General features: G+C 42.6%; 1 protein-coding gene across 9 annotated transcripts in view; it reads left to right on the top strand.

The window, feature by feature from the left end:
• Nucleotides 1–25,050, top strand: part of SLC15A2 (solute carrier family 15 member 2) — a 42,960-nt gene extending 17,910 nt beyond the window's left edge. For 6 of the 9 annotated variants that reach the window (XM_048953855.1, XM_048953859.1, XM_048953852.1 and 3 more), the window contains 16 exons: nt 2,074–2,156; nt 3,380–3,466; nt 3,780–3,869; nt 4,109–4,153; nt 6,328–6,360; nt 7,446–7,534; nt 9,284–9,365; nt 11,170–11,295; nt 12,095–12,259; nt 14,774–14,820; nt 16,021–16,131; nt 17,601–17,697; nt 19,813–20,011; nt 20,126–20,272; nt 20,923–21,027; nt 21,818–21,931. In XM_048953855.1, the coding sequence (XP_048809812.1) occupies nt 2,074–2,156; nt 3,380–3,466; nt 3,780–3,869; nt 4,109–4,153; nt 6,328–6,360; nt 7,446–7,534; nt 9,284–9,365; nt 11,170–11,295; nt 12,095–12,259; nt 14,774–14,820; nt 16,021–16,131; nt 17,601–17,697; nt 19,813–20,011; nt 20,126–20,272; nt 20,923–21,027; nt 21,818–21,825 (1,514 nt within the window). In that variant the 3' untranslated portion in view covers nt 21,826–21,931. Of the gene's footprint in view, nt 1–2,073; nt 2,157–3,379; nt 3,467–3,779; nt 3,870–4,108; nt 4,154–6,327; nt 6,361–7,445; nt 7,535–9,283; nt 9,366–11,169; nt 11,296–12,094; nt 12,260–14,773; nt 14,821–16,020; nt 16,132–17,600; nt 17,698–19,812; nt 20,012–20,125; nt 20,273–20,922; nt 21,028–21,817 lie in introns of those variants that run through there. The other 3 variants (XM_048953853.1, XM_048953854.1, XR_007378688.1) reach the window with 3 other exon arrangements.
• Nucleotides 25,051–25,749: the final 699 nt, after the last annotated feature.

Below are 25,749 nucleotides of genomic sequence, written 5' to 3'. Positions count from 1 at the left end.
AGCTGCCATCTGAGCGTTACCTATAGTAGTACTCAAAGTACTCCAACTTACAGAAGAGAAGCTTAGTATGCCACTTCTAACCTTTCCACAGTTTTTTTTGTAGCTTGAGACCATCCACTTTTGCTTCAGAATGCTTACCGCACAGAAATCTCAGAAAGGGAAGCTGAATGAGATGCCACTTTATTCATTTCTCACTTTGCTTGGCTGAAGTTATTCCCACAATTACAGTGGCAGCCTATTATTATGTTGCAATAATAAGCCCTCATTGCCCTAGAATCAGGAGTGAGCTGCAATCATCCTGCTTCCTAAAGCCTGCGTCTTAGGCCTGTTAATGTACTGTCAAGATGACTTCTTCAACCCCTATCAAATACCCAGCAATTTCTGCATTCTTACAGTTACTCATCAGTAGCCAATATAAGGGACACCCCATTAGCTTTAGTTTCACTGCTGCAGGGGAGCAGTCCCCTTATTATGCTGCATTTGAGAGCTTTTAACACAGCATGGGTTGACTTCTCATTCAACATGTTAGCTTAATTGAGAGACTGTGCAATTGTATGAACTGCATCTGTGACTTGGAAAGTTCATCCCCCTGAGAATGCTTAAGTTGTTTTTCCCTGTCAAACTTCCATCCTAGAGAAGGATCAGAGCGTTGGGAAAATGTTATCAGGTCACAACCTATGTTACAGCAATTATGTTTCAAAAAAAGTGCGTGGTCACAGGCCTGAGTAGCTCCTGTTTTCCCACGTGGTCCATTCTTAGTGGGTTAGTGTGGCATAAGCTCCTCTGTGCAGCACCGTGTGATTAATGTTTCTAACAAGATAGTAGTAGTTGCCCAGGGAAAAATGGACATGTAAATATTACAGTTCCAGTGAGGCCATCAGTTGTAATGTGTTTTTAGCTAGTGTCCTGCTGCCAGATTCCATAGCCTGCCCAGCAAAGCAGTTCTGTGTACTTTTGTAAAATATTGGAGTTTTCTTGGATGTGATGTGTTTAACTATGTGAGCAGCTTGCAGAACTGGAGAACGTACTCTTCCAGCCCTGACCAATCCCCTTCCCATGATGCTGGATAGCAAAGAAAGTTTAGAGGCAGAATGGGCATCTTACACGACGAGATTTTCTGAGCTGCTTCAGTGTCTGAAATACAGGAGAGGACTGACATCATTTATTTTAATGCAGGAACCTCAGTTCCCAGTGGGGTCAATGGAATTGCCAGGAGATGTTTTCAGCAAACTTAATGAATCACCTTTAGTAAGGCATCAATAACTCCACATAGACATGCTAAAAATGAAGTAGCACTGTTACCCACTCTATGACTTTGGACGAGTCTCTTTGGTTGGGATTCACCTAAACTGACTTCAGACACCTCTCTGGCAGTTCTGAAAGTCAAAACTGGATGTTCGTAGTCCTAAAAAGGAAATAGTGAACATCCAGGTGAGAAAAATACGTACTTTTCTCCACTGGTTGGTTTGTTACGTGGATTTCGTGCTCAGCTTTTATTGTACTTCTCCTTGCTAACACTTTTGGAATTGCAATGTAATCAAAGGCTCTCAAGGAACAGAACAAATGATCTGCAATTGGGTAGCTCCTACTCTGACAATATTTTGAAGCCTTGCTAATCTATTTTGTGTTTTGAGGGACAATGCAATACCTTAAATTGCACGTCCCTTCACAGAAACCATGAGTGAAGGTAATTTCTCTTAACGTCATTTAAATGTGCATGAAGTGCAAGTACACAAAGCTCATGTTGGATTTGGATTCATCCTCACGTGGTGGTTGCAATGATCTGGGGCTAGTTTCATGCACAGGTATCATCATCATCAACATCAGCAATTAAAAGTGGATTGGTTTTTAAGTCGCTTTGTAGGAATCACATTGCCTCTTGTAGGATCTTTTTCAGTTTGAAGTCATTAACAGAGCCCTGTACGTTTGTTTGGTTTGATGAAAGTACTGCCATGTAAGCCTCAAAGGGAGAGGATTTCTGCTGAATATGAGGGTGAGGGATCCTCCCCAGAAAACAGAGCAGGATTAAGTTTCAGTCATGTAAATTCTCATCTGGAGTATAATCTTTTTCAGTTGTGTTTATAGCTGGAAGCGGACTGTACAGAAAAACGCCACCACAAGGAAACGTCTTACTTGAAGTTTGCAAATGCATTGGAGTAAGTGTGTGCCATTCTCTCTTCTTCATGCGTAATTCTGAGGCTGCAGGTCAGAAGAGTGCAAGGGGAATGGGGAAGTGACATCTAGAATCCTTCTGAATGCTACTCCTGGCTAGATATTTTGCTGTTGACCTGTAAGGAATAAGGAACACATCTATGTTCCAGTTTATTCTTCAGCATTTCAATTGTTTTTCCATAGCTCCACATCTTCAGCTCACGCCAGTAAAAACACTGGGTGGGGTTTGCTGGTAAGGGCTGAGAGAAAAATTGAGAAATGTAACTTCTTTCAGGTGAACAATTTTACTGAAGTTTATCAGTTCAGCAGACTGTAATATTACACGTTCATGTTATGCACATTAAGTTACTCTACAATTTCAGTATAGCCTATCAACTATTTTTCATAGTGTGTGAGCTGGCTACAGTGTATGAGAAATCCTGTCTTGTTTTTGGATGGATATTGATGTTTCTTGTTCAGGACCTGTTGCAAGCAGCAAATGTTTTCTTCTTCTCTAGGTTAATGCTAGTAACAGATTTACCTTGGGGAAACAGACCAGATCTTAGGGACAGGATTTCTAAGGGAGGCTGCCACTGTTTTTGCCGGTGTGTTCAGTGGCTGGAGCAAGAAGCATGAACAAACAAGTTAAAAATTTGGTGTCACTAATTTCTCCTGCAGTGAGAAACCAATTTAAAAGCTGCTCTAGGACTGAATGAGACATGGGCTGCGCCAGAAATATGCAAAGAAAGACCTACACAACAAGAAAGGAATGATAGTTCTGATTTTGATATTAGTGTGAATAAGGAAGTGTTTCCTCCCCAGCACTGTGGTCAGTCCAACAAGTGCCCTTCAGAAAAGAAGAAGAAAAAATGATGTTCAAAGCTTTATCACATATCAGATTTTAAATCAAGAAAAACAGACGTTGGAGGCTAACAGTGGGTTTGCTTGTGGGAGACAAGCTCTGGAGGTAGTTCATTCACATATCACACCTTTAATCAATCACTGTCACAGAAACATTCCTGCAGAGAATTGGTTCTAAAGCATCTGGTTGTGCACATGCAAATTTTGGAAGTGTCCATCAGAACCCCCATGATATGTACCTCCAGGGGTGGAAAGGGCAGTTTTAAGCTGGGAATGTGACAAGGGCAGACGAATAAGACCTCAGAAATGGAAAATTTAAATTAGGGGGGTAGGCATGAGGGAGTTATTCACCTGTTTTTCTCCTTAGTTTGCTATTAAAAACAGGCTGAAAAATCGCTCCCGTCAGATTCCAAGGAGAGATCACTGGCTTGACTGGGCATCAGAACAATACTCGGTAAGTGATGTTTTACAAGGGAGGATTGGAAGGGAAAAGGGAGTCATGCAGACTTAGGACTGGCCTGGCCACCCCACTCTTCATATGCATCTCCTCACTTGCCCTGTCCTTTCCCATGTCTGTACTCTCCTGACCCTTAATGGACAGTCGAGGTGCTGCACTGAAATGCAGAAATGCAATTATGGTCATGAATAAATGCAGTGAAAAACTGTTGTGTAGAAAAACATAGGAGCTCTTTTGCTTTGTAGTTTGTAGCTTGAAGCCCCTGTCGGTTTGTCCTCACATCTTAACTTTCTGTCTGTTTCCTTTATAGAAACAGCTGATTGCGGAGGTTAAAATGGTGACACGTGTTCTCTTTCTCTTCTTACCACTGCCAATGTTCTGGGCCCTGTTTGATCAGCAGGTACAGTACAGCATGTTGTAGGCCTGAATTTGCACCCCTGTGCTGCCAGCGTGACACCAAAGTATCCTGGAGACACAGTGCACTACCTTTCTATCAGGTGCCTAGGGGCTGGTTGTGCTGCAATGGCACAAAACTGCAATGGTTTTGCAAGACTTCCAGCACTGTGGTCTTCTCTATCCCCAAGTTCTCTGTTCCATGGAACATCATGCAAACTACATTGCTGTCTGCTTTCTCCTTAGGGATCCAGGTGGACTTTGCAAGCTACAAAGATGAACGCTGACTTTGTAAGTATTTAATGTCACTGGGGATAAGACTAGCAGTAATATCACTGCTCTTGCTTTTTAATCAAATTCTCTTGCTAGTAAGGGCTTCTGCCTAATGAGTCTGGATAAGTTGCACTTTCAGTGATTAGAAGAGAGAGGCCCTGTGTGGCCGTGTGCAGTTCATCATAGCACATCTTGGCAAGGAGCAAGGGCTGGGGAGCCACTGGCAGCCTGTAATGTCAGGAGTGCTGACGTACTGGCAACTGGTTGCTCTGTGACCCCCACTCAAGACAGGAAAGTCAGATAAAGTTCACACAGCCCTTGTGGTGTATAATGAGAGATGTTGTAATTGTATACTTCTGCTCTGGCTTACTTAGTGATGCATTGATGAAGCCTCTAAGAATCAGCAGGAATCCTGTGCTTAGGGTTGAAATGTGGGGAGGATGAATTAGTAGCCATCAAGTGCTTCAAAGGTGTGAGTGGCAAATGGAGCAGAGGGCAGTGACAGATGACTGTAGATCAGCTGTCTAGCTAACGATGTCACCACTTAAAGTGTTTCCAGAAGTGTATTTAATAGGCCATCTAGATCTTACCTGCAGATACTCATATCAGAATTTAAGATTGTAAATGCCCATTTTACAGTTTAAAATCAATGTAAGGCCCCAGATTTGAGTTCTTCCTCTTAAAAAGTTTTGCTCTCAGCATGTGATACTCATTAGGCTTAATTAATTCAAATGAGGCATGAAAAAGACTACACCACTTGTAATATTTTTATCCACTCCAGAAGGACAAACAATGAAAGTTCATGAAGTCTTTATGACGTGTATCTAGAAACTTTGTTTTCTGCTGTTGTGCTCACACACGCTTAGTGATCCATTAGCAGAACATCTAAGAATCACCAGGAGTCATTTTTTAAACTCTCCCTGGTGGAGAAGAAACCAGTACATATTAGTTCTACCTGCTTGAATGGGTTTTTGGCTTCTTTCAGTCTTGTTGAGCCTTAGTGAGTTGCCCCAGCTCGTGAAGGTGAGAATTAACTGCAACACTGGGTTGATTTCTTCATTAGGGTTGCTGGAGATCATGCTTGCAAAATTCCGTGTTTCTGCTCTCTCAAGCCAAAGTGCTCAGCTAGGGAGACTGAATTAACAGGGAATGGTTTAGAGCAACATGAAATGCTTGCAGGCTTGTTTTCTAGTGGCATATTTGTAAACAAAGTAGTGAGAGAAGAAGGTATTTGCCTGATGCTTTTAATTGCAAAGCTCCTTTGCTTTGTCCACTGCTTTTCACTCTCCTAGGAGGCAGCTGCCAGCAGAAACAGGTAGGCAATCTATATTCAGCTCAGGACGAACCTGGCAGACAGGAGGCAAATCCCCACGGTGCTTTCTCGGAAAGATATTATTTTCTTCCTAATGTTTTCCCCCTTTCTCTTCATCTTAATTTCAAATGAAAAGCTGTGTGAAGTTCAGACAAACGCCAGCCTCTGCCTGGAGACAGCTCATCTGTCACTTTTGGAGACTGAGATCCCTCTGTCTATCCTTGATGGCCTTCCCAATTGCAGGGGCAAGACACGGTGGTGCAAGGATACCGCAGCTGTTACAGCCTCAAGTTCTCTTGGCTTAAACCAAGAGCAGTTGAACAATTTGGTGCCTTTGTCAAAAGGAGGGAGTAGATGGGGGGTTGTACAGCCTACCGGCTCAAGGGTAATCTTCTGTTATCCTTTTGAGGTGTTTGGAACAAATGCCATCACAGCGCAGGGGTCTTGAAGCATGAAGCATGAAGCAATTCACTTACAGGATTTGGGCTTTTCCTTTAGAGAAGCAGAGGGAGTAAGCTCAAAATCCAGGTCCCAGCTTAGAACTGACATTCCCATTCCTCACCGCTCACCTAGTCCTGGGCTCAGCCAGTCTGAAAGATGGGACTCAGTACCTGTCCTGGCCACGTCCCAAATGCCATATATCAAGGCCTGAGTGTAGCTTCCTTCTGCAAAATGATCCTCATCAAATTCTCTGTCTTTAGATGACAAGTGTCAAAAGCACAATGTCAGCTGCTAAAGCCAATATAAAGAATTTGAGGAAACCACCTTTGCTGATGAAAACCATACTGTGAGCTGGTTGCTTGTTTGCCACCAGTCATATATGCTGTGCACTCTTACATGATTGTGCTTACAAATCACCTGCCATATCTTTTTGTTTCAGGGAATATATGTCCTTCAGCCTGACCAAATGCAGGTAAAAATACTACAGGGTAGGAAATTACCCTGTAGAAATATATTTTCTTGTTCTCTCTCATTCTTTTTTTTCTTTTTTCTTTTTTCTTTTTTTTTTGGTCACGGGACCAGTGGTCTTTCTCTGCTCGTTTCAAAGGTAATAGCGGTGGTCCTGCTGGCTAGTGTGGTGTTGACTCTGACTTATTGCACACTAGCTGTTTAGCGAGCTTAACCTTGATGTTCAGAGGACCTCTAGGATGTCATAACACAGGCATAATGCAGAGGTGTGGGAGAACATGACGCCTTAATATTTCTTGAACTAGTGCTGGCATATTGGAGATACAGATTGTCTTTTTTTAACACATCTCTGCACTGGGATCAGCCTTTTACCTGAAATATGTTTCCTTTCTCCCTTCCTGCAGGGCAAATGAAAATATGAAGGCTCTGAGATGATGCTGTGTTGTCACAGTTGATTACAGTTCTTATGCTGAATAGCTCTGAAGAAATTCAAAGCTGTTCCTTTCCCTAAAATCTTCCTTCAAAGCTGAAACAGAGCATCTCTCCCTGCTTGTTCTCTCATTGCTCTGTTTTCTTGCTGTGCCACTTCTAACTGACAGACAAGTTCTGCCCTCCCAGGAGAAAAGCAGTTCCTTGGGGGGTTCTTTTGCTGTGTGGAAGTATGAAAAAGTGGCAGACACAAAATAGTGCCTGTTCCTCTGAGATTTTGCTCAAGTCCCAAGCTGTTTCCATTATTGTTGGATCTGTTGTAAGGTGCCACCAAACACAGCCCTTAAAGTTGCCTGCCTCTATTTCAGTGGGTTTTGTACTCTCTGAAAACACAATGCTTCAATTCTCTCTTCAGGGAAATTGCACCAATGATGCTTGCTTACCTCTTGGAGAGGAGGGTGTGAACAAAACATATTTGTGGCTGTGAAACCTAAATGGCAGAAACCATCAAAGAGCAAACTATGATTGTAGTTTAAAAGGAGGTTTTTAAGTGTTCATGTCCTTTCTGTAATGGAATTATTTCTGGAGGGCATTGCTTTATGACTTTAATTACTAAAAGTTGCTTTCTAGTCACTGAACTCCCATTGTTTTGTATTGCAGTTCTTAAATCCACTTCTAATTCTTGTCTTCATCCCGATTTTTGACCTTGGGCTCTATCCTCTGATAAACATGTGCAAATTTAATTTCACGTAAGTACTTGGGACAACATGGATACCTCATTTCTTACTGTTTTGCAGCAAGTGTGCAGAAGAATAGCTTTTAAGGAGAAGGAACACAAATTTCTATACTTGTGCTTTACAGCACTTGCCTCTACTTCAGCCTCTCTGGCAGTGTCGCCATTTTCCATAGGCCAAGGAAATTCCAGCAGGGAAAATTCACTGATGTTGGTTTCTGCTCTGTCATCAGGTTTTCCCTGAAAGCCAGTATGAACAGTCTTTAAATTTGATCAATACGTCCTTCTCCTTATCTCCTGTATTGCTGCGAAGTAATTCCCTACCTGCAGCAACCGAGTTTGCTGTCCTGCCTGGGCTACATGTGGTCTTGTGAAGGCAGATTCCCACCAAGATAGGGGCCAGTGGAGAAGGGAGTTTTCACAATAGCCCAAGTGTTCTATCCTAAGTCTTCTCTAAGAAGTGCAGTGTTATAGGAGAAGACCTCTAGATCAAAACAGTTGTATCTGGGGACCAGTGTATGCTTCTGGGGGGAGATTTGATTTTTGAGTCTCTATAGTCTGTGAGTTGATGTGCTTTAGCAGTGGGAATACGTTATGTGGACTGTTGGAGTGCCTCAGCCAGTGCAGCTGCAGTTGAAGTGAACCAAGTTTGCATGTTCCAACACCAAAGTGTGTAATGGGGAGATGAGTGGGAGATTGGCTTCACAAGCCCTTAGTTGGCAGAAAGCTTCCTGTCTGATGACAGGTTCACAGAGTATTTCATCCAGCAGCACAGACCCAGGCACTGAACGGAATGGAATGTCATGCTGTTTCTGCCCCCTGGATGCTAGATACTGACAGGACCCTCTCCAGTTCAGCCATGGATGTGGCAGTGGATATCCTGTAGTCTGCAAGGTTTTAGCCTGAGTGGCTGCAGAAGCTCATGCAACACAATCCCAATGCACAATTCAATGTCAAAATCACATTATTTATCCCAATATGCAAACAATAGTAATCTTCTTCTAACAGACCATATAACTGAGAGACAGAATTTAGGTTCGTAATCTGGATTTCCCAGACCCCTGTCCATCTGGACTATGATTCAGACCATTACAAAGACTGGAAATCACTGAATCTAGATCTGTATTTGTTTAAAATCTCAACAGTTCAGCACTCAGTTTGGACCTGCCTTTCTGGACCTATCCTATACCTTTTTATATCAGATTGTCTCCTATAGCTCTGGCAGAGTTGTTCTGTTTTGCACCAGTTTCAAAGCATGTTCCTTATTCTCTAGGAACGTAGATGTATTGGCAGGAGAAATAACCCAGAGTGATGACACAGATGGTCAGAAACACTGATGACATAAACTACACATTTATTCTTCTCTTTATTCCTGCTGCTAAGTAGCACACTACTTATCTTTTGCTTTTCCCGGGAGAGACTTGAAGATGTATCATTTCTAGTGCTCATTCCAACATCGCAGGTTAACATAATGCCATGAGCTATTCCCACTAGATGAGCTAGGAATAAGACAATATGAAACTTGCAAGCATAGAACTTTTTTCATGGCATACCAGTTTTAATTGGCCTCAGTGCTAGCCTCATGCAGAAAAATAGAATAGTTTTAAGTTAAATGATTGGCAATTTAAACAGCACATCATTCCCAGTGCCACCTGTTGGACAGTTCAATACGTGGTTTTGGCACGTTCTTAGTCTCTGAGGAATTGTATTCTATATTTTAAATTACTTTCTTTTCTCAATGGTACCTCTTTCATTTGCTCCATAGACCTATTAGGAAAATGGCAACAGGTATGATCCTTGCAGGGATGGCATTTGGACTAGCAGCCATTGTAGAAGTCAAAATAAATGTAAGTATAGCACAAGCAATTCCTCAGAAATATTTTGCTTTCCCTGATATGTTTTTATTAATGTCTGTTGAATAATCTTTTTACCAATTTTGTTCCTTGATAGTCATCTTCAATGAGTTCTTTACAATTAAGCATGCCAATCCAGTTGACAAATTCTTACTTTCTGCCTACGTGTCTCTTTCTGTGACTCTGTCTCTTTTTTGGTCTTTGTAATTTTGCTATACCTGTCATCTGTATTGATCTGTCTTCTAGGCTTCTATCATCAGTGATTGGCAGACACCTGGCTAATGCGAGTGATTAATTCCCAAAATATAGTCTGTTCTCTTCTATTTCTTGCTGTAGATTTTTTGTATTTTACTGTTTATTTATTTATTTCATTCCTTTCCTACTTCAGGCTGGGGATCTGTTCTTTATGCAACAAATTCATTATCTATTGATGGAAGTGAATGCAGCCACTTCCACAATCACAGACATCAGGGGTGGCCGTGCATCCCCAGACAGGATGCCAACAAATCTCTTGTAAACTCAGTGTTAGCCCCTGCAGATTTGTACCATTTGTTTCTGGCAAGTGCCCGGCTTTGTGCAAACTTTGGCCAACCTTTGGCTTGAGGAAGATACTGTAGGATTAATTTTTAAAGCTTCCATGTATACTTAAAGTGTTCTGTTACAGAGTGGCTGGCACACAGCCCTGGATTAACATTTGCAAGTTCTTCAGGTGAATCCATTGACAGACCTCCTACTGGAAAAAGACTGTGGGTTCAGCTCTCCTTTCTGATCTTTTTTCATGAGTGAAAAAATGCTCTAGTTGTCAGCCACAGCAGCTCTCTCTGGGCACTGAAAGCCTGCTCTGGCTGTGGGCAGCTCCTAAGGGTAGGGACACAGTGAGTTAGAGGCTCTTCCTACTCTGCATGGGAATTTTACCCTGAAAGCCATTAAAAGCTCTAGCAAAGAGCAGCATATGGCAGCCCACTTTGGGCAGTGCAAATGAAAAGTTGCAGTAATGAGATTTGCTGGGTACTCATACAGGGGCTGTTGGTCCAGTGCAGCTATGGGTTCATGGAAGATAGTGACACCTTGTCTTTTCTGACAGTATCTCTCCTCCAAGCTAGGTTCAAGCTACCCTGCTTGCCATTCCCAAATTACAGGATAAAATGGAAAAAAATAATAGTTCTGAAGTATTCCTGGCAACTACTTATTAAAAGAATGTGAGGAAAAAAAGGTAATTAATGGCTTTAGATTGCAGATAGCAGAAGGCTGATATTGAAGTTCTTTTTCTAGGAAATGATTCCTGACAGAATGAGGTTCCTCTGTACTGCAGGCATTGTTTTTCCTTTCTTAGAAAACAGGAAGTGAGATCTGCGCTTGGCATGAAGCATGGTGTCAAGTGATGCAAAAGCACCATTTACAGTCATGGAGCTGGACTGGGATTTTCAAAACTTAGCTTCTGGCTGAGCAGTCTGGGAAAATAATTATTCTGGTCATAGAATTCTTTCCTTTCTGATATGGCACTTGTGAGCTGCACAGTGAAAGCAGGGATGTTGTTCTACCTGCTCAGCAGCTGTGCAGCCTGTACATTCGGTGATGCAAGGGCAGTCTTTGGGAAGGTTGGCAGGTTGGCTATTGAACTATTAGGAGATTCCCCCCCACGTAAGATTTATGTTCAGTTTTCACTCAGCGCAACTTCTGATGAGGAAAGGATGGAAAAGTGTCATTACAGAGAGGAAGACTATTATAACTGAAAATGAAGTTATTAAAGTGCTAATAAAGCATATGGATGGCACTTAAAGCCTTTTATTTTAATTAGGAAACCGATATGCCTCAACTCGTCCCAAAAGAAAGCTTAATTCAGGTCCTGAATTTGGCAAAGAACCCAGTTCAAGTGACAATCCAAGACCAGAACCTATTTCAGCAGCCAGTGGAGGCTTTCCAGGTAAGTACATGTGTGGGGATGGAAGGCTTGACCTGCATCCCATTGAAAAAGGGTGGGCTTTTTTCCGGCATTTTCCAATAAAGATCACAGATGCTATGACTTGTTCTCCAGCCTCTTAGAAGTGCATGGGAATGACTTTAGAGGTGGAGCATACCATCTCCAACCAGATAGAAGTGGAAGGTTTGGAGAAGTACTTCCTTGACAAAGGGAGGAATGTCTAATGATATTGTCCTAGAATTAGGAATAAAGGATAAATGTCTCAGTATGAGGCATTCAGCTGGCATCTCTCAGTGCTAAAATACTAACTAAGCATTGCTGTTGGGCTCTGAACGGCATATGAAAAGTATTTACCTGCAAAGGAGAAGAAAAATGGGAAGGCACAAAGCTGGGTATGGGCACTGCAATTTGTTTCCCAGTTCAGCTTCCAGATGACTTCAGGTCAGCCTAGTTTGGGAGCCAGAATGGCAGCCCATTGGCCTCCAGCTGCCTGCCACATTCTAGATGGAGTCCCATTGAGGCAGACTGGGGCCAGGGAAAGGGTAGCTACATGTGCAGAAGGTTCTTTGGTGTTTGAGTTACATCTTCCAGAAGAAACTGCTCCAAGCTCTGACTTGACCAGCCTGAAGCCTATAGGTTGATGTAGGTCTTTTGATGCAGAAGGAAAGCTTTTCACCAGCTTTGACTGTTAACCACCTTTTAGAGAATTCCATGAAGAGATGGTAGGGTTGCACTTGGTGGGAAGAGCAAGATCCTTTATCACATGAAAAAAAGCAAATAACTAAGTTTGTTTTATTCACAGAACCCAGATGAGTACTCACGTTTAATATTGAATGGAGAGCAGCAGAGCCTTCATTTCATCCTGCAACATCAAGGATCGTCTCTTGCTTTTAACTACACCGTGAAGGAAAAATCAGTGTACAGTTTAATTGTTTTTGAGGCGGAAGGAAGCCTATCAAGTCGCTTAGTGAGTGTGGGAGCGAAGTGTAAATACAGTATTAATTTAATGGTTGCGATGATACAATGGGTAATGGGGTAATAGGCTTATTAATTCATTTGCTCCGTTGTGATGTCTGTCTGATTACTCTCAGATGCTCCAAGCCTGGCTTCTTAGCTAGCAGCACTGAGTCTGTGCACATTTCTGCTGGTTGATTAATAGAGGCATTATGGCATCTGAGAGATGCTGGGAACACTTTAATCCAGTGAATGCTGTAGTGGGACAGCAGCAGCGTGCCTGCTGGGCAGCAGAGCTTGCAAAAGCTGAGGAAGCAAAGAGCCTGAGATTTTCCCCAAAAGATGGTTCTATAAAGCAAAGATGTTAAAGAGGCTCTAGGGCTGGGCATGGAGTAAAAGCATCAGAGGAATGATTCGTGGTGCAGTTATTACAAGCGTTTAGTGAAAATGCACAGAAGACCAATTTGTTTTGCTGAACAGAATAAATGATTAAGTTCATTTCCAGCTCTGCAGCAGAGCTGTGTTTGGACTTTTGTGTATTGCTGCAATAATTATAGAGACATACGTGGGGTATATAGGGCTAGATTCTGATATCTTTTATGTGCAGCTGTATCCCAAGAAACACTTTTAAAATGAATGGTGTCATTCTGCATTGAGGTAGTTGTGTATGTATGTGTGAATGGCATTAGAATCTGTCCTTATGCTAAAGTGCCTATTTTCTTTGCAATTTCTCAGCCTCCTACCTTGCAGTGTTGTCAGTGCATAAGCATTCAATATAGTATAGTAGAAATATGTAACTGGTTTTAAAAATGAGGAGTTTTAAGAATTAATTTTTTCCCTGAGGCTGTTTTTTTTTTTTTTTTTTTTTTAATGTTTTGGAACTTGGGGCTCATTTTCACACAATGTTCTTAGGTTTCCCTGAAACCCTGATGATGGTGTGCCGTTTCCCTTAGAAATTGATATTCATACAGTGATTTTCATACTGTCTCCATGGAAAGAAAGCCTGAGACAGACTGAAGCAAAGTAATCTCTGAGCTTCTGTAGCTCTCTGTGCTGCCCCAGCTATCTAACCTGTGTTTGAATTAATTCCTACCCTCAGCGCGGGCAGATTTCTGCTCTGTGTTGTTGGCTGATGCTGTTGAGCTGTCATTGTCAGCTGACGACAGGAGAGGTGTGGAAAGCAGTTTAGTAAATGACACTTTGCAGCACTGCAAGATGAGGATGGCAGTGGCATCACTGTTGTGTTGCAGGGCTTATCCTGGAGTAGTCCCAGCCTCCCTCAACCCCAAGGTGGGTTTGGCCTTTTGCTCATGTTTTCCTGGAAGAAGCCAGTCTGAAATTGGTTTCTTCTCCTTTGTGGGTGGTTGAGTGGGCAGGAAATGAATTTGAGAGCTCTGGGGATCTTTGCTGAACGCGAATAATAATTTGTCAGTCCTGCCTGCAGCGAGCTAGTGTGTTAATCCCCATGAGCCTCCCACTGAAAGAAACAGTGTTGTTTATTATTTATTGCTCTGAAATTTGTTATTCACTGTGGCTATTTGTTACTTAGGGCATATATTATTTGTGGATCAGCATATTGCACTGAAATGCAGTGGCCTTTTCATAGGGATGCTGTAGTTCTGGATCCTTAGTCTTAGAAGATCAGGGTTTTACATCGCAAAGAAAGCACAGAGAAAGGGCTGTGTGGGTACAACCATGGAATTCAACCAGCTATGAAACTGACTGTATTCTTTTTGTGTGAAATACAACCTTCAGGGCAGGGGCTGCGTATCTATTGTCTTTATTCTCAGCATTGTGCACCAAGTAAACCCTTCTCAAGCAGGTATAGCTTAACTTTCCAATTGATGCCCCAGCTGTGATCTTAAGGAGATCTGTCAGTCCCCAGTGTACCCAACCACGCTGCAATTTCAAGGATGAGCCTGCAAAGACTGTGACCATAAAACAGCTCAGTGCATCCTGGTGTCTCCTGCTCTCTGCCTGCACTGTGTGATATTTTTCTCTCTAAGTGTCAGGAAAATTATAAGCTGTAGATGTTGATCAGAATTGCAACCTAACATTCCCTATTGGCTTTAGGCTCTGTGGAGATGATGAGTAAACCAAGAATCAAGCTCTGGAAGTTCAGCTATTTGCTGGTTTTCATAGGAGCGTGGTGCTCAAGTTTAATTGTAACTAATCATTGGAAGAGGCTAATGTGGATAGTGCTCTCTTGCTATTTCCAGATCAAGACAAATCATTTTGTTAGAGAGTGTTGCAAGCCTTAGTAGAAGGATAATTCGTTGAAATTCTGTAGCCTGTATTAGAAAAAATGTATAATCTCATGTTAAACCTTTGGAATTTTGCCATTGGTTTCACTGTACTGGGACTTCACTTCTGTAGCGTGATGCAAAGCTTTAGTGAGATACAGTCAGTCCCATTGGCTTTGCAACATGTCATTCCACTGGCACTAGTATTTTCTGTTACATCTTGTTTATAAGGCAGTATTAATTCATATATGTGATTTTCTTCGTTTTTTTTCCTTCCACTTTAGATTACAGACTTGAAAACAAAGCCAGAAAATGGTTTGGCAGCAGTTAGGTATGAATGGCTCTTTTTCTTTTCTTTTTTTTTTTTTTTTAGGAATCAAGGGTGGTGGGCTGAGAAAAACTGCTTTTGTCTAATTCAAACTGTAAGTAATGTAGCCCAGATGTTCTTGGGTTAGAATCTATCCTATGCTCTTCCTGCAAGAAACGATTCAGGTGTCAGCTGCAGACACTGACCTCCCAGTCTTGCTGTGCAGAACTGAACTGTATTGCCATCTACTGCCTAGGATTGTCTGGGCTGAGATGGCAGCATAAAAGATCTCCTCCTTTGGAAGGGTGATCTCACCATGGCCCGCCATGTTGGGAAAGAAGGGGAAGATGCAATCTGGAAGGGAGCTGTTGCCATTTGTCCTCTGCAACCTGTGATGATCACTTATCTTGTCCAACTTCCTGTACAAAAGCAAACTAATCAGATAAAATGAGAGCAGTATCTTCTTAGACCTGCACCTGTGAAGTTTTCTGCTGCCTGAACACCACCTAGGAGACTTGATTAATACCTCCTGTCAGAAACTCTTCCATTTTTCTGTCAGCATCTTTTGACAGAATCTCAAACATTTCCGTTAAAAAATTTCTGAGGAGATTTAACTAGGAGAATGTTCTTTTTTTCCACTGAAGTTACTTTTGTTGAGCATATTACTACCTTTAGGACTCCCTTCTATGTTAACAACTGAAAACCAAAATTCTTAAAATCATGGATCGTATGAAAAGTTTTTGGTTTCGCTAACAGGCCCAAACCTCTGTTTTCCCATGAAAGTTTGTTGATGATGAAAATATATTGCTAGAAAACTCTTTCTTGCGATTAGAAACTCCTTGGAAAGTATGGCAGCACAGTGCACACGCTCATCAGGACACACACCTTTATAGTTTCCTGGGGGTGGGGTTCTATCCTCTTGAACAGATATAAAAGAATCTATGAATGTGTCTGAGAAGAGATTGCTGGTAAGTTCATTCTCACACACACAAATAAGAGCTCTCTTTGCACAGAGAGAGTAAAATTACATAGCAGTAGGAAAAATAGTTTTATATTGAAAGCCTAGGCATTGAGTCAGGCTGATACTTTGGTGGCTTGCAGGAGAAACTGTCATAACCTTATGGAGAGACAGAATGCTTTGGGAGAGAGTGCACTTCTTTTAAGTGATTCATGTTTTACTTTTCCTGCCCTGTCTGACAGCCTAATAATATGCTTTCTTTGCAGATTCATTAACGGTTTGAGCCAAGATGTCAACCTCACCATTGACAGCAAACAGTTCATATCTGTTCAGAGAAACTGTGATGTTTCTGGGTACTCGCTGGTAGAGAGGGACACGTAAGTTTCCCTTGCTGTGCTGAAGGTCCTCACTGAAGCCCTTCCTTGAGCACCATAGGGCTTTTTTTTTTTTTTTTTTTTTTTCATGCAAAGAGCAGAAACTTAATTGCAGTGCTCTTGGCATTTGATTGTGTGGCAGATGTTTGTAAAAAAACAAGCAAACAAAAAAAGCAGAATAATCAGCTCTGTGCAGAGCAGCAGTTACTCTAGGCCACTTGTGTGTGTACAGAAGAACCATGCATTTATTTTGCAAAGCATCCAAGCCGAAGGATAGGGGATCAGTTTCTCTGTGCATAATATGTTGCTGAATAGATTCAAGTTCTTAACTGTGTCTGGAATAGCTTCCTTCCTGTAGCAGTTGTTGGTTTGGTAAGATAACATAATCAGGGAAACATTATTGCTTGGAAGCATTATTCCTTTGACATGAGTGTAATGATGTTCTAATTGAGGTAATGATTGGAATTTTCTTAGAGCTAGGTAAATAGAATATCAGGAATCCAAAATCTTTTTGAAGAAGTCCATGTACAGAACTTAACTTTCTCTGAGCAGTTACACTGTATGTGGAGCTGGAGTGAAGAATTATGAGAAGTTATTGAGAGGCCATCTGTGCATCTGTCAGCAGAATGAAGTCGAAGATGGAAAAGTCTCTCTGCCATGTGGCACCTGCTCTATTTTGGTATTCTCTCAGGTCCAAGCTTTTAGTGTTAGGATGCTCTCAGAGAAGGAACAATTCATATTCCACATGACAAAGTGCTGGTATGTGAGCTGACGACATCATGTGGGCTGGTAACATCTAACATCCATGGCCTTGTAGGCTGGGCTGATAGACTGGGGGTGCATATGGCCGTGGTTTGGCAGCACAAGACTTGGCTCATGTAAGACGTTTCTGGCCTCTGCAATGTTTCAAAAGCCTCCTGGCTTTTCTCTCCAGAAGCTCCATCCAAGGTATTTATGGCTGCAGTTTAGGTGGATGCATCAACCACTGTGGCAATCCAAAATTTAAGAACAAATAAGAAGGCTAATTTGCTCTATTGAAAGGAAACACTATGGCTTGTGGGAGTGTATCTCTGATATCCTGAAGACTCTCTGAGCCTGGCTAACTTGCGGGGCCCACAGTTCCTAGAAGGAGTGAATAAAATTTTGGAAGAAAAATAAGGCTGGGGAAAAAAAAAAGAGAGAGAGAGAGAAGTTAGTTCTCTTTTTGCTGGAAATTTTTGAGATTGCTTGGAAGAATCAGCATTTCAAAACATTAGCAATAGCCTGGGTCATTGGGTGAACTCTAGTCAGTGCCTAAGTGTTCCTGGAAGGAAGAGATGGCAAGAACTCTAGGGATCCTCTGACATAAACCTGACTGCAGCTTTACATTATACATCCTCTCTTGCCCATTGTAGGGGCATTTTTGATTGCTCTACTCTGTGCTCTTTGTCTGAGACTAACCAGAAAATGCTGTACTTCATCCTTGTATCTAGATATGATAATGGAAAATGCATAACTGAAACTGGGGAATTCACCCTGGACCTAGGGCTGCTTGACTTTGGTGCATCGTACACTGTTGTGATAACTAATGTAAGTGATCCTGTGTTGGTAACAAGCTCGTTCTGCTCTAGTCTCTGGCAGTGTTTTTCCTCGTACGTTGGTGACTCTCTTGCTTTCTCCACTTTGTGAGACTGAGGCAATAGCCATTTGAAGGCTATCCAGGAAAAGATTATGGCAACTATAAAAGCAAAGGGGGTGGGTGGTCATTCCACCTTACACTGTGATCTTGTCAAGTCTCACCAGTTAAACAAGAAGCAATGTCTTTTGCTTGATGGAAATCCTCCTTAGAAAATCAAGTGACATGCAGTTTATGCTGGTATCACACCATCCTTGTTTGGTTAACATTGACCCAGCACACTGCCAAGAGCTAATGCTGCCTGTGACCTCTAAAACTACAGTACCTGGTAACATCTCACACTTGAGAAACTCTGCAAAAACAGTCTGCTACACCCTCATGTTTTACTTACTGATCTGAAAGTTGATCTTTCAAGGCATGTGGATTTTGCACAGGAAGAAGAGGAGCAAAGTGTTGAGAGAGGTGGATGAGGTTATGTATCTCCTTTTCCTCCTCTCACTCTCACTGTACAGCTCATTTGGAGACTAGTGTGAAGTCAAGGCATGCTTTTCCAAACAACCCAGAAGTGTCAACCAAAGAGGGTGGAATCCTTTGCCTGCCTGCCAGCTTCTTAGAGGCACTGCTCTGACTGGTCCAGCTGGCAAGAGCCACGGAGATCAATGTAACTGTCTTAGTGCCCATTTTAACCTTCCCACTGCACAGGCACGCTTACAAACCAGGTCTGACAGGACACGCTGCTGAGCTGCCCTTTGGGGCTTTGACTACTGTGTTGTGATGAGCAGAGCAAAGTGCTGTCAGCTATTCCCTGGCAGGAACATCTCCCTGTTGGGCAACTAATGGGAGCTGTTTATGTCTGTGGAATCCAAATACGTAGAGGGGAAAAGCATAGCTGCCTAACACCTGTTTGGTTTTTTGTTTGTTTGTTGTTTTTTTTTTTTTTTTTTTTTACATTTTTCCTCCTGTAGCTGGAATAGGATGCACAGTCCTGGAGAGAACAGGCAGATGCTGCCATCTTTGAGTGTGGAGATTTATGTACACAAAACACATGCACACTTGAAGCGATGTTGGCCAGTCCCTACTTCTATGGCTGCACACCTCTTTCCCTGGATGAGAAGCTGAGTAGAGTAGTTGCATAGAGAATATGAGACTAAGAATATTATCACCAAGCTTCGAGTAATACAGCTGAGTGTAGAGGAGAGGTAGGAGAGGTAGATGCATTCCAAATGGGTGTGGGCAAGGACCCCACTTTGTGGTCTCATCTCAAAGCCCCTGCTGCCTCCATGGATGCTTAGGGGTGGCTCTGTGCCTCAGACCCTATGGCGCTGTGCGGTCCTTTAATCTTTCTGACCCTCTGTTTTTCCATCTCTTGCCCTGTGCTTTCATCCTTCTGTAGAGAGTTAGTTTGCTCCAGGCCAAGATAATTTTTAATTACTGCAATGATTTGTACCATGCTCTCCTACTCAGCTGAGAGTGAAGTATAGAAGAACCAAGAAAGCAATATATTAGGCTGCTAATATAGCTGAACTGTAATACTTAAATCATGGAAATAGTGCCTTCCCAGCCTTCTTCAGTGTGCAGTTGTAGTATAGTACTTGTGACATTTCCTTTGGGCAAAAGAGCAGTGCACAGCTCTCCTCTCACCCCTTTTAGCCTTCTAAATTACACTCTCTTGATTTGCCTCCCTGCATGGTGATTAAGTACATCTCATAAACATCCCTAGTATTTTCCCATGTACTCTCCTTAAACACTAGGTTTCCTGCCTGAAGGCATTTTAGCCTAATGATTGCCTGGCTGCTACTCAAATCTCTCTCTGCTTCTCTGCACATCAGAGGCAGTATTAATTACACCTAGAAAAGCAAACAAAAGGAATTAGGAATACAGACACTGTAACTGTCTCAATATACCTGATGTGGGGAAGTTTTTGCTACTCTTAGAATTCCTGAACTGGTTATGTTTGGGTGTTGATGCTATAGTTGGGGAGTTATACAGTGCCGACGGAATGCAAATAGTGGTCATGTGGAGGGAGTGAGCATTTATCCTCTTGCCCATTCCGGCTCTGGTGTCATCAGCAGGTAACAGGCTCCATAAAAGTACCACACAGACTTTTCCTAACACCGGTAAAGAAGGCAGCTTGCCATTTTGCAATAAATCTTGAAGATCTTGTGGCACAGGAGGTAGCTGGGATATTTTCATGTTGTGCAGTAGGAGTCAGCCTACTCCCAACAGGCTTGGATGTGGCAGAGATCAGACCCACAGTTTCACTTCCAGGTCAGAGCTTTGCTTCTGTCTTTGCTTTAAGCTTCATCTTAATTCTCTGTAGTCCAGTCTAGGAAGGATCTGATCTTTCAGCAGCTAATTGATGTTCCTTTATTTTCCTGCTAGGTGTCTGCAGGTGCGGTTCAGACGTGGAAGTCAGAAGACATCAAAGCCAACAACGTCCATATGGCTTGGCAATTACCACAATACTTATTAATATCTGCTGGAGAAGTGATGTTCTCCATTACGGGTCTGGCCTTCTCCTATTCTCAGGTACTCCACTTGAAGATAAGGGGCTTAATTAGACTTCAGGATTTATTCCCACGTCTGCCAAGGTTGCATGAGGCTTGGAACCTGCTTTAAACTGAGAGACTGAAGGGGGTCTAAGGGTTTATGAGAATCTGATTGTGGTACACTAGGTTGTCTGGGGTGAAGGTTTGTGAGTGGAGAGGACTGAGACATTGCAAGATCAAAAAGCTGAAGCTACTCAAATCTATCTTTGGAGTAAACTGCAGATATTTATTAATGTGAGGCATTAATCCATGGGACAATCTGTTGTGAGATATGGATAATTTGAGGTTGGCAGGAAGCTTAACATCAAGATCCAGTATTTTCCAAAGATGTGCAGACACATGGCACCAGGCTTCAAGCTTCAGAGCTTTTTGCGTGGGTCTCCAGTCTTCCTGATCTTACAGTAGATGATCTGGGTTGGGGGTGATCAGAATCCAGATCTGCAACAGCAACCATTACTTCCTTCTCCATGTGTCCTCTAGAATGACTTGTTTTGAAACCTCTTTGTATGCAGCTGTAGGACTTAATTGCGAAGGAGACACATAAAAAATTCCACCATTTTCTCGTAGGCTAGGTAGAGGGATGTGGGCACAGCATGACAGCCACTGACCAGACTCTTCTTCCCTTTTCAGTCTCCAGCCAGCATGAAGTCAGTGCTGCAAGCAGGCTGGCTGCTCACAGTGGCTGTTGGGAATACCCTTGTGCTTGTTGTTGCCCAGGCTGCACCTATGGCACAGGTATGGTTCTGCTTGTAAAACAAAGCTAATGCTTTAGAACAGGCCCTGGATGGTGTTTCTGGATGCCTGTGCCCTGGAGGCATAGTTTCTCTACCCAGCCCCAGGCTCCAACATGCCCCAGCTGTCTCCCAGCCAGGGTTCTGCATAGCCCTCAGCATTGCCCTCTGGATCAATGGTCTTTCCTGGGCCTTTCAACAACAGTAATACTGCTGTGCTGTGCTAATAGTGCTGGAACTCAGCTTTAGGCAAGCAGACTTTTTTTGGACCTGGAGCTGGGACACAATGCCAGCCATGTGTTGCTGCTGCATACCAAAAGCAGCTTGCCTGATTCTGTGAGGGCCAGCTGCCTGTTGTATCCCTGCGATACTGGGCTCTGCATGGGGAGGCTGTGGTGCAGAAGTTGTTTCTTCCAAGCTGCAAAGCTTCTGGGATGATGACATGAAGGTGTGAACTGGGGCTTGTTTCTGGCTCACAGCAAACTGCCTGTCTCAAAGGCATCTTGTGGGCAAAAAGCCCAGGCAGGCATGTGCCAGCCAGGGCAGATTTGTAAGAAGAGGTTTAGTGAAACTAGCCCATGGGTAACTGACTTGTGTTGAGGTATATCACACATGTTCATATTTACATAACTACATTACATATACATGATTTACCAGAAAACAGTGAGAAACCTTAGGTGCTGGAAAGCTTTCACCCAGCACTTTGAAAAGCACTTGGACGTGCAGAGAAATCCTCTGGACTGGGAGACTGGTGTTCCCTGACTTGCTGTTTTATTTCTTTTTCTCTTTCCTAGTGGGCTGAATTTGTCTTGTTCACTGTTCTGCTCTTTGCTGTGTGCATTATTTTCTCCATCATGGGATATTTCTATGTCAGTGTGGATCCAGAGGACCTAGAAGAAAAGGAAGAGAAGAGAGAGACCCCAAATAGAGGAAACATGATTAGTCTTGTTACTCAGAAAACAAAGCTCTAACACATTATGGGTTGGGATCTTTTTTTCTTTCTATCTTTCTTTCTTTCTTTCCCTTCTTTCTTTGTTTTCCTCTCTTCCTCTCTTTCTCTCTCTTTCTCACTCTTTTTCTTTTTCTATCTATTTCTCTCTCTTTCTTTCTCTCTTTTTTTAAAATTTTTTAAAAATAATTTTTAACTCAGTAGATGGTAGGGAAGAATGGAGATGATGTTATTTTATAGTACTGTGGTCTTTATTACTCAGAATGTAGCTGCCATCTAAATGGGACAAAGTAGCCCTCTAAAAAACAGTAGAGGGTCCTGAAATCTGAACAAAATTCCCTGGGAAAAGTTCTGTGGTATTGAATTCCCATATAAGTGAAGTCAATGGAATTTAGAACCTGCCCTTCTTTCTAAGCAAGGAATGCTTTCCTATGATTTTCTTTTAAGTATATATTTAGGGCAGCAGAGAGGAAGGGTGGAGGGCATGCCAGCAAAAGGTAGAGATGCTTGGAGAAAAGGATGAAAAATCCCATGTGGGATCAGCGAAGAATAGATGCTACAGATGGAAGATTTTTTTTGTTGTTTTTGCTATTTTTTACTGCAGTCATCAAAGACTGGAAGAGTTACAATCCCCCAAAATTACACCGTGTAACTCTCTTTATGAGTATTTCACCCCATTACTGCAAATTATGTTTGGTCCTGATTTATGACTTTCACCTCCAGGCCCAGAAGTAATAACAGGGAATTAAATGCTGCAGGCTAAGCTATTCCCAAAGCACCACTGAACAAGATATGCATTCTACCATCTCTCTGATATACAGTACTTCTTAGAAGTCTGCAGCAACTGATAGCATTCTTTGATTAGACATGATTAGAGAATTGGTTTACATTTTTGTACTTTAGGAATCCAAGCTGTTACTTGTAGTCTTTCTGTATATAAAGTCTATATTGGACGTTTCCTTTAACAGTTCCTGCCGCTGCAAGTTTAGGGTATGGCTGTTTTCTCATCTCATGCTTCAGTTATTCTCCACTGGGAGACACACTGCAGCAGTTTCTATAAAATTCCAGGCATCCTACAGTGACTTAAACAAGGAAGCACTTTACAATCTTTTTTCAATCTACAAAAGGATACTGTGGCATATGAGATTTTTCTTTTCCTACCTGATTTCTGTCTCTCTACCCATGTAGGTATGTAGGTATTTTAGCAGAATTGTGAGAATTATCTGATTTTTTTCTTGCTTGCATGAAGCTGTGAATTTTCTTGTTCTGCATTCAAACTGTTTCAACCATTGCCAATCTAGTAAAACTCCTTGGACAGTCCCTGCCTTCCTCTGTCACCCCAAGGCTGCAGCTGTGACAAGTGTGGCCTAATTTACAAAAAGGCTGTCAATAGGGTCTTCAGGTTCCCAGAGAATAGATTTTTAATGATGCTTTCCTCTTCCAACTTGGCATTGAACATATCATGAAATACTTGCTTGGTTTCCACCCTGAACGGGACTGTGCTAAGGAGTATGCTTAGCTTGACATCACTGGTGCTTTAATTTGCTGCCACGTGTGTATTGTTGAATAAGACTGAGACAGCGTCACTTTTTGGTTTGTAACTGGAATATGCAGTCTTGGATTGTTTCCTTTCCTTCCTGTCCTAAATGGCCATGAGGGTGCACCACTAGTTCTGCATAAGCTCCTGCCTGCTCTGAAATAGCATCTGGGTCTTGTGCCAGAGGGGGACCGTGGTCTCAGACAAATGACAACAGGCTGCTGGTGTGCACACAGAAGTGCTTAATGTGCTTCAGTTGATGCAGAGCCATTTATTAAGCTGTGGTAGCTGGAACCGGGTGGCTGAGCCCTACGACTAAGTGGGGAATGAAGGGCATTGAAAGCCATCTATTAGGTCATCCAACCTGCTCCTCGGAAGCCAAGTCGGGATTATTCCCTCCACTCCTTTCTGATATTGTTCTCTTGCCATGAATCTGTGTGTGTTCTTTCTCCTCCAGGCATTGTTGTTTTCCTAATCCTGTTTTATGATACGCTGCGAATCAGCTCAGAGGCTGCTGAGTCACTCTGCTATGATGCTGTTTGACCAGCTTCCAATTTGAAGCACTAATTTAAAGTATTTTGTCCTTTCTTCCCCCCACCAGCAAAACAAAGAAAAAAAAAAAAAGCAAATGGAAGGAATGGACAGGCTCCAGTAGTACTGAACAGACCCAATTTAGAATTATTGGAGCATTTAATTTTTTATAAGCCTTGAATTTGGAAGTGTGTTGATGTTCGAGGGCATCTGCGGTGAAAAGACAGTGGAAATCATTGGAGCACTGTCCTTGGGAAGCACTTGGTGCATCACAGCTTGAGGTGGTGTGAGGGAAAGCAAGGTACTCAAAGATGTGATCTTTAAGACTGTGTGTGCTCAAAAACCTCTTGATTTTTATGTTTTTTTTCCTTACTGGCGGCATTACCAGAAGCTGTCACACATTCTGAGCTTAATTTAAAGGAAGCATTCAAAACTCATAAAAGATACATTTAGGATGTCATCTGTATCTGCTTTTTAGTCTCCCGATGCCAAATTGTCCCTTCCCAAACATCTCCAAGTTCCAAACCATCACCATAATGCTGTGGGGAGAAAAATTGCAGTTTGCGGTTGGGAAGGTTAAGAACGTGAAGTTAGTGCTATAAATAAAGTGCTAACATGAGGCTGGGGGCTGCTGCAGCCCCTTGGGAGAATTGCTCCAAGGAGTGAAAGGCTCTGCTTGTGTTTCTCTTCCATCTGATGGAGTTTCTTCTTCCCACCTGCTCATCGTCACCTGCTGGAAGTCACCTCCTCCTCTGCTCTGCCTGCTTGGTTGTTGGTATTTGGATTCCTCGCTGCTTCAGCTGCGGTCGTAAAGCTTTGCTAACCTGACCCGTTTATTGAAATGCACTGCAGTTTGGAAAGATTTCCCCTGAGCGTGCTGACAACCAGCAAGGAGCAGGCTAGGGGCTGTAATGAAGAGCTACAAGGTTGCAAAATGGCACCTTCAGTATAGCACTTCTATTTTAGAGCTACAGCTCCATCCTAGCAGCCTTTTCACCACCTTCAAATGGACTCAGCAGGATTGAAGATCTGGGTCCTGATTCTGTAACGTACGGAGGCCTCAGGGGTTTTATTCCATACAGACCGCCCAGAGACAGGGCCATGCACAGCTCTTAAGTCCCAGTTTTAGGAAAGTATTCCTTATTCCTTTTGATGGTTTGATTTGGTATCAGAAGGGGAAGCCAAAACAGTGATAGCATATGTAGAGATGTAGAGCGCATCCCTAGGGGAAAACAGCAGCCTGCTGTCTGTCCAGCTTTGCCTGTTGCTTTCAGCAAGTGATGGAGTTTGTCCTGGGGCAGATTAGGGAAAGCTCACACCGGCTGTTTTGGAGGCTGCCCTACAGACATGATCATCTCTAGCTAAGGGACAGCAGTGGGCTGACGAAGATCAATAGCACATCACTGTGCAAGCCTTCGTGGAGATTGCAGGGATTTGCCCCATTGTGGATGCACACGTATTTGTTTTGTGGAAGGATGATTCTGGTCGAGTCCTTTAGTGTAGCAAACTTCCCTTCAGTTGTGCTGGCTGTTGTCCAACAGATTTTTCTTCTTAGCAGGTTGAAATTGTGGCCAGTGGTATTTCCTTTCAGCTTTGCATGAGATAAGCATAAAAATGAGATTTCAAACTCTGCAAAAAAAAACTTCTTGGCTATGAGTCCCTTAAATTTACCTCTTTTTTTCTGAGGCACCAGAATGCTATTAGGAAGC

This window comes from Lagopus muta, chromosome 8 (assembly GCF_023343835.1).
Source record: "Lagopus muta isolate bLagMut1 chromosome 8, bLagMut1 primary, whole genome shotgun sequence".
Taxonomy (NCBI): domain Eukaryota; kingdom Metazoa; phylum Chordata; class Aves; order Galliformes; family Phasianidae; genus Lagopus; species Lagopus muta.
Note: the sequence above shows the minus strand (reverse complement) of the source record. Positions and strands in the feature narration are given on the sequence as shown.